Below are 8775 nucleotides of genomic sequence, written 5' to 3'. Positions count from 1 at the left end.
CAGGAACGCACCGCCCCGAGCCCGGCCCCGGCCAGGCCCTGTCCCCTGCCCGGGCCGGGGAGGCAGGGGCAGCTGCAGCTCCCAGGGGCCCGGCCCGGCCGCGCAGGGCCTCTGCCCGCCGAGCAGCCCCTCCATTTAAGCTGTTGCCTGCGAAACGCTCGAAGCCGGGGCCCTGCCGTCTCCCCTCACCCCTGAGGGGGCCTACCCGGCCCGGGGTGAGGGGGTCGGGAGGCCGGGCGCTCCTCCAAGCCGGGAAGGCGGCCCTGCGGCGCCGGTCGCTGCTGCGAAACCCTGCGCACCTCTGCCTGCGTTACCTCTCCGCCAGCTCCGTCCCCTTTGGTTTGCGGGTAGCTTCCCTCCCGCTCGCGGAGCGGGGCCTGCGTGCTCCGCTCTCGTAGGGGACAGCACGATCCCGCCGAGACCGGGCTACCGCCACCCCGCCGGCGGCAGCGAGCGGCCCCACGGCCCCGGGCCCGGCGCTGCGCATGCGCCCCGCGGCCGGCGGAGCAGGGGCCGCCCCGGTATCGGCGGCAGCGCCGCGGTTTCCGGGAAGATGGCGGCGTGGAGAGCGGCACTGGCGGCGGGCGCCCGAGTGCCGCTGAGAGGGCGGCTTGCCGGGCTGCGGCCCCCTCGGGGCCAGCGGCGCCCGCCCAGCTGGAGGGTCGCCGCCGCCGCCCTGCTCGGGGGAGGCTCCCTGGTGGCGTGTTACAGTGGGCGGCCGGGCGCGTTCCCCGCGGTCCTGGCTCAGGTAAGGCGGCAGCAGCATCCCCGCTCCGTTAGCCTCGCCTCTCGCCGGCGGGCAGGGCCGGGTGGGCCGCGGGGGCGGGTGGGGGCCTGGCGCCGGGGGCGGGCGCGGGGCTGCGGGGCCCGGGGGCGGCGGGGCCCGGGGGCGGCGCGGAGGAGCGGCCCTGCGGGGGGGCCGGGGTCCGTGGCGGTCAGACGTCGCCCGCCTCAGCGCCGTGAGGCAAGACCTGGCCGCGGGAGCCCTCGTCCCTCAGGTTGCCCAGCAGGTAACGCGCGTCCCCGGCCCCCTTGGCCGCAGCCGGGGTCAGCCGTGTGTCACTTAAAGGACTCCTGCCTCCCCTCGCTGGCGGGAACGTCGCCGTGTTGGCCAGCGGCGGAAGGCAGGGGCTGCCTTGGCCCGCCTGGCAGCGCCGGGCCTGCAACCTGATGGACCCGTGTGGTTTTGCGGGTAACTTTCAGAGCTTGTCTTCCTTCTGTGATGCCTAGGCCACCTGTCAGGTGCTGTTAGACAGTCGTGCATCTTTTTTTCCCATAAAAAAATAACACTTCACATAAATACTATTTTTATACTTTGTCTGAAACGCATCACGTGTATCAGCATGGTTTCCTCTTAGTATGTTCAAGATGTGTGCTGTGGATGTAAAAATTCTTGCCTTGGGGCGTTAGTGCACATTCAGAAGGTTATGTTCAAGGACAAATAGTTATTACCTACAAATTAATCTTTGCAAGTTCCAAAATACAGTGTTTTTCCCATCTTTCTCCTTTTCCTGGAGGTAGCGAACTTTTTCCCATTCTTCCTTTGGAGAAGAAGTTACTGTCAACTGGATTTGGTTAGGTATTTCAAGACTAGAAGACCTAAATGTTTTTTAGGCCACAGGGTTTAGGTGGGATGGGGGGAGGAGGTCAGTGTATGCTTGCAGTACCGTCCATCTACTTATACCTAAGAGTTTTATGAAGTATTCAACAGTTTGTGTGCTTTGATATCTTGTCTCTTGACAGATATTGAACAGCCTGAACTGCAGGCAGATTAAATAGCAACCTTTATTCTCAAGTCAAGAACAAAGAATGATTTTTATAAAAAGTGCTTTTTTGTATTGCAGTCTTAATTGTGGAGAATTTCTAAGCTCTGTGTTCTTAGGAAACTCCAATTTTATTTTTACTTAAATAAGCATGTTTCTAAATAGATTAACTGTTAGTCCTGATTTCTTGGACAGCAGATGTTAACCTTTGGTTTTCTGTCTACAGCTCCTAGTGAGGAAGGCATCCATTTTTCCACTAGAAATCCTACTGGAAACCTATCTCTCTGCCAGAATATGATTTTATATTTAGTTGTGTGCCATCTCTCAGCAGCATTGCATTATGTTTAAAAAGTTGTGTCGCTGAGACTGATTTCATATATGTTTGGAACTCTTGCATAAGTAGATGTGTATATAGGTATATATAAAAAGTATTAAATACAGTGATTTGAAGAATCAGTCAGCAATATGCAGGCGAGCGGAGGTTATCTTTATTCGGCAGTGCTGGATGCATGGGGGATCGCTCCACCAAAGTCACGCGCCCAGAGGCGACTTTTCAGTCCCCCCTTTATACAAGCTACTCATACCTAGTCACTAGTTTTCCAAGAAATTGTTTACATATTCATTACAATTCTGAGAATTAATTTACATATCTCGTGCCTACGCAGTGTCCTTGAGGAGTTGTCTCTACGCAGACTCTATTCCTTAGCGGCCATGTTTGAAGTCTTCATCTTCGCCACGTTGCATGTACGACAGGAATCTAAGACAAAATGTCCCTTCTCAAGATAACCAACCCAAGGACTTAGCAGTCTGTACATCCATCATGTGGCAATAAGGGTCCTTGGACATTTCCCAACTTTTAACTAAACATAGGTGCATCATCCTTTAGATAAGCGGTACAGCATTCACTATTCAGCAGGAAGTAATCACTTTTAAAGGGTGTTGAGTGAAGTCATCTAGTTCTGGTGCTGATGTGTTCAGGAGTAGCTGCCATGCAGTGCACAGACAGTCCTACAAGTACACTTTTTAATTCTCTGGGGAACTCCTAAGGTGTACAACTTATTTAATTTATTCATTTTTGGGGACAGTAAATTGCTAGACTCTGCAAATATTAAATAGTTTATTCAATTTAAACTTGGCGGTTTTCCAGTAAAACGATTGTTGGAGATGCTTTCATAGTTACAGGCAAAAGTTCTCCATATGTCCTGTACTTCATGTTGATGCAATTAATGTACTGAGCTTTTTAAAACTGTTCAAGAACTGCCATGCAGTGCATAATACTAAGGCCAATAAAATAAAAGTGGAACTGGATTGTAAAAGCTATGAGGAACAGAGTGGTAGAGCCAAAGTAGCATGCTGTGAGTAGTGTTTCAGATATTACTTGTGGATTCTTCTTGATAGAGCTAGGAAATACTCAAAAGCAAAACAGTGCGTTGAAACCGGTATGTCACCTTTATTTTATGTTTTGAAGTGATCTTTTTTCTGGTTCAGAGCTTGTGCTGTCCTGTTAAAAGGGAGGATTCACATTCTAACAGTGGGTAACTTTTCTTCCTATTATAATAACTTTTCATTATAACTGATCTTAAGCAGACTAGCTTGAGACTGTGCTGGCAAACAATTCTGAACTGTTTGTGTTGCAGTATGTTATGTAGTAGAAATGTTTGCAGCATAGGTATGTGAAATATTATAGGTTAAGGCAAGTATTTGAAATGAAACAGCATGATTTTCATTATTGTTGTGGTAGTAAAGGAATATGTATTAAAAATGTTTATACTTCTATCTCATCAACCAGAATGCAGAATATCTCATCTGAGAATGCAGTGAAATTATGCTACGGTGCTCCCCAGTTTTCTGTGGTAATGTAGTCTTTACTGTTGAATCATAAGATTGAATTGCTTCAGAATGAGTGGTAATTATTTAAAATACTTGATAAAGTCACAATGTAACTCCACTTTGTAAAGAGCCAACACAATATGATTTTATGTTTAGTTATATGCATTTTTCAGCATCATTGCATTATGTTTAAGAAGTCTTGTCATTAAGACCAATTTCATATATGTACGGGACTCTGGTGTAAGCATAATTTGAGCCACTGAGTAAATTCTTATTCTTGTCCTAAGTGAGATGTAACAACCATTAATAGCTTTGTTGCAGATTCAAGTCTTCATTGTAAATACTTGCTGTTCGTTTAGGTTAAGTAGTTGAAGTTGATAACTCTCTTTAGATTTTCCATTAATCTCAATAAAATTAGTTTCTACTAAACTAGTCAGAAATTTTTCAACTGTACCTTAAGAGGTACAATTTGCTGTTGAAGCTGGCAAACAACTTGTCAAAGATAGCTCTGTAAATTCAGGATTTACTCTTTTTTGTCTTCTAAAGCTTTTCATTATTTCAAAATCAGACTGATACCTTTGGCACCTTGTTTCTTAAATCTTTAATTCCAGTCCTTGTGTGCTGCTGCAGTGGGTTTAATCCTGCTCATGTTCATTGTTGGCACTTTTGACTTCTGCTCAGAATGAATGAAATCTAGCCTGTCTACAGGTCTTTACAAAATCAAAGGTCCTGCAGGGTCAGTTAATCTGTTTTTCTTTTCCGAGCTGTATCGATAGTTTCTGTTTTATTTTGTAGTGGTTTTATGTTTGGTTACTGTGTTCTGATGTAATTATTGTATATTCTGGCAATACGTTTTCAGTTTCGGGGTTTTTTTAAAGTTTTTTTGGCCCGTTTTTTTATCAGCATTTTCACTTACCTGTTTTGACAGCTTACATCAAGTAGGTAGCATATTAATAATAAAACTTTATATTTTTAATGTAAGATTATCTTGGATGTAATCCTTCTTACTGTTTCTTTAGAGCTTCAGCAAGTGATTTATGAAGATATTTTCATTCTGTCTTCATTTGCTGATGTACTGTTTAGAACTGTACAACTAATATATATTGGAATAAGTGCTTAGTGCTGATTGTAAATCTCTACTGCGCAAATAATTTTATAGCAAAACTTCAGAATCTTTTAAAATTTTTTTTTATGGATACCAGGTTTTAGTTCTATGTGGACTTGTTATTTACCATTGAAGCTACATTGACAATATCCTAGACCGGATACAGACTGTGCTGGGGAGAACTAGATCATTTTTTTTAAATGAAATGAGCTTACACGGCTTGTATAAAGGGTGGGCAAAACAAAAAGGTGGGGGGTAAGAGCTTTTATTCTACCAGTGTAAATTAGAACAGGGATTTATGTTGAATTTCACTAGAAGTGTTTCTTCTATTATCCTAACTAGCCAGCCAGGTCAAAAATGTACACACTAAATACACACTGCAGTGATACTATACAGGCTGCTTTTCTTATTTAGTAGTGTAATTTGAATGACACACTAGTATATGATTTGTAACCTTGATCAGACTTGCAGTATTGTGTACTGTGTCTTTATTATTTTAGAGCTTGCAGTTTTCAATACTAAAGTGGCATTATGTGGCCTAAAGCCATTACAATTTTTTGGTTTAAAGTATGCTGTTTATCATGAGTCAAACTTTGCAGTCAGTTAGGTTACCTTTATCAGGGTCAAGAATCGAGTATGTGATTGTCAAAGAGCACGCAAGTGAATTTGGAATGGTACATGTTGGGAGGCTGTAGCATTTTGTGAGAGGCAATGACTCCTGCCTCCCCACTCCCATTAAACTTGGAACTTGCCAAGGGACCATAGCATAGATCTTGTATGTGCATAAACTGCAAATGATAAGAAAATTCTTCAGAAGCATTATCTCCTGTCCTGCTGAGATTAGTCATGTCCCTGCATGTTTAGTCACTAGCTTCAGAAAGGAGCAATTCCTATCTTGGAGGTCTTAAATACATACGTTGTATTTGGTCATGCTGGATATACTAAGATAATGATTATAACAATGTTTAACAAACAGTTTGTGCCTTTTTTTTTTTAGTGTCAGATATTTCTGAAATTCTTGTTTTATTTAAAATGTGTTTATTGAAACAGTCCTCTTCTAGACTGTGTAAAATTCTTTATTTCACACTAAACTGCCGGAATGTTTCACTGTTTTTCAGTGTTAATGATTCTTACGAGAAGCAAAGATAGCCAGCCACACATGGTAGTGGTGACTTCCTGTGTCACAATGATATGAAAACTGCTATTCCAAGCAACTGGGAGTAAAGTAATGATTAGAATCAGAGCTTAGATTAGTTTTCTGGGGCTACATGTCTAACCACCACAAAAAAATATTTTGGAACTATTGCTTTACACTGTTTAAAGAAACCAGAATACTGTAAAGGATTCCCCGAACACCAGTTTGTTCAGGGAAGAACCCCTTGGTTCTGTCACTATGGAAAAGGCAAAATAATATACTGGAGGACCCCTTCATAAATCCCAGGGCTATGGAGAACTCAGTGCCACAGTTTATAGAATAACCTAGGCAGAGTGCTTAGATTAAATATAACTGTTAAGTTTATCAGGGGTTTAGTAGAAATCTCTGGACTCCCAGACCTGGAAGCTGATAAAAATGGTTTAAAAAGTTCTGAAGTCCTGTCTTTGTTTTTGGTGACACTTTGAGATGTGCGCTGTGTCTCCAAAGAGATGAGCGCTGCGATATAGTTGTTTTGGACAAGTTCTGATATATTGTGCATGTTTTTTTCACTCAGGTGAAATTTCCAACCCAAATCAATAGATGATCTGCAAAATAGTGTCTACCTAGCATGCTACATGTGTAATGTGTGTTTACTTGATTGGGAACTTCTGGCATAAACTTGTTTAACTACATTTGTTTTGGAAGCATATGTGTATCAGTTGCATGCATGTGAAAAGCAGCATTTTTGTTTGCATTACTGGAGGTAACTTCAGCAGAGCAGTGGAAGGAAGAAGTGGGTAGCCCTGGGACTTTGATGTTTTTCCACACATCCTTTGTATCTAGGACCACTTTGTATCTCAAGTTATGCTTACACTACTTCTAGCCCACAGTTTCTCACTCAGTATAGTTGATATTATTTAGGAAGGTAAACTGTGGATAACTGCATATGAAGGATTTTTGGTTTTGGCAGCTAAAAAGTATATATGTAGTGTTTGAATTTGGTCACCAAATAGAAAAACAAATAGTACTGTATTTGTAGGAACCATTGTTTAATATATGAATTACATGTAAGTGCTTTAAATTGTGAGACACTGGCAGATCTTGTTAGAATGGAAATTTTTGTGGGGGTTTCTTTGCAATCTGTTTTACAAGGCTGGCTCATGCTGAGGGAAGAACATTGCTATTAAGATGAGGTGTCTTGATAAATATAGAACCTGGGATAAAATTGCATAAGGATTTGTAGGGATGTATGGAATCGCCCAGAGGGAAGAATGTGTTCTAAAATAAAATTAAAAGAATATGTGCAGTCTAATCTGAGAAGTATACAGGAAGGTTCCTGTGCTTACTCCATCATAAAATGAAGAAAAAAATTGCCCGCTTTTGCTGGATCAGAAATCCTAGAATAGATTTTTTGTCCCAAGCAATATTCTAGTGTTTATATCTGAGTCTTTGGTCTCTTAGAAATTAATTGAGAATGCAAAAGTAGCAGTGCATATAATAATTATTAGGATGCTCACAAAGTAAAACGAAGTATGTCTAAAATAGTGCAGCATAATGTTCTAACAGGCTTTTGAAAAAATGCAAACGTTTTTAATCCACATCAAACATACTACTCAGTGATAGCTTGCAGGCCTCAGAGAACCATTGTATTTGAATTCAGCTGGTGTAAACCTGACCACATGGTCACATCATTAATGCCTAAAATCTGTGTAGTAAAACAAGGTCATGTAAAAATCATTAGAAGTACCACTGCTGTTATGGGTTGGACCATCTATAAGTAAGGATTATAGTTTTTATTGTTTTAAAAAAAAACTTCCCCCTGCTTTACCATGTTCCTTATTTTGCTGCTGACCATTGTTCTCTCTGTGTGAACAGAATGTATTACACAGTATGGAGCAGACTGGGATGCAGTGGAGCCAGGCAGTGGTCTCCTGCACAGCCTTAGGTTTCTGTACTGGTTGTAGCATGACTGGAAAGGCATTAAAGGATTCCTTACTGCATCTTCAGCTTGGGTCCTTCTTGAACCATCTGCAGGATGGTGCTTTTAAATCCTCTTCCTGCTGAAGAAACTGCAAAACTGTCAGCCTTCGGAGGGGCCCAGTTTGTTTCAAGGTGCTTTGAACCTGTGACAGCAGTGCCCAGCACTACAGAGGCTCATTACTGAGGTGCACTGAGCTGCAGCCAGTGTTCTTGGTGGTGTGTGGTAGCATCCCTGTGCCAGCTTCGTGTTTTACTTTCCACTGTATCTTTACTTCTGTATTTACTGTCTCAATAAATACTACAAAAAAAATTTGGTTTAGACCATGACAAGGCAGTCAGCTCTGTAGGTAAATGCATTACATACTGCCTGTTTTTGAACAGGAGATGGGTAGTCAATTTTTTGTTACATTACTGAGATACCAATAGTCTATGGTTACATAAGACACAGTTTAACAGAATTCATGCATATGCCTTCTAACTCTGGTACATCATGTGTAACATGTAACATTCCCATTAAGTTTGGTTTTTTTTTTTTTCCATGCATCTAGAAGTAGACTGAAGTATTACAATACTTTGGTTCTGTGCATTTAAATGCCTTGTTACTGTTGTTGCCTCCTAATTCATCTAGAATGAATGAGTTGCAGTTAATAGTCCCAAAGTATTACGAAAACAGTAAATGTTAAAAAATGCATTTCTAAGCAACATTCCTCCAGTTTTTAAGCATCAATAAATATTAATTTTACCTGCAAGAAGAGCTTTTTGGAATTAGATTGCCAGCCCAGCCTACCCTAATCTTTTTCCTTTTCCGTAAATATATTTCAGTATTTCTGAAGCTGTTCCTCTTGTGCAACCAGCCAGGGTAACCTTAGCTACCTCTTGTTTAATTCTGTATTTCACTGTGTTATGGAAATACTGTATGTATCAGGTATCCACCAAGCAGTCTAAATCAATAACTGAGATAT

General features: G+C 42.2%; 1 protein-coding gene across 1 annotated transcript in view; it reads left to right on the top strand.

Moving 5' to 3' along the window:
- The first annotated feature begins 546 nt into the window (after positions 1–546).
- Positions 547–8775, top strand: part of MICU2 (mitochondrial calcium uptake 2) — a 151464-nt gene continuing 143235 nt past the window's right edge. The window contains exon 1 of the mRNA XM_037376196.1: positions 547–748. Within this exon, the coding sequence (XP_037232093.1) occupies positions 554–748 (195 nt within the window). The 5' untranslated portion in view covers positions 547–553. The remainder of the gene's footprint in view (positions 749–8775) is intronic.

This window comes from Falco rusticolus, chromosome 2, assembly GCF_015220075.1.
Source record: "Falco rusticolus isolate bFalRus1 chromosome 2, bFalRus1.pri, whole genome shotgun sequence".
Classification (NCBI taxonomy): domain Eukaryota; kingdom Metazoa; phylum Chordata; class Aves; order Falconiformes; family Falconidae; genus Falco; species Falco rusticolus.
This window is presented reverse-complemented; position numbering and strand designations above follow the sequence as displayed.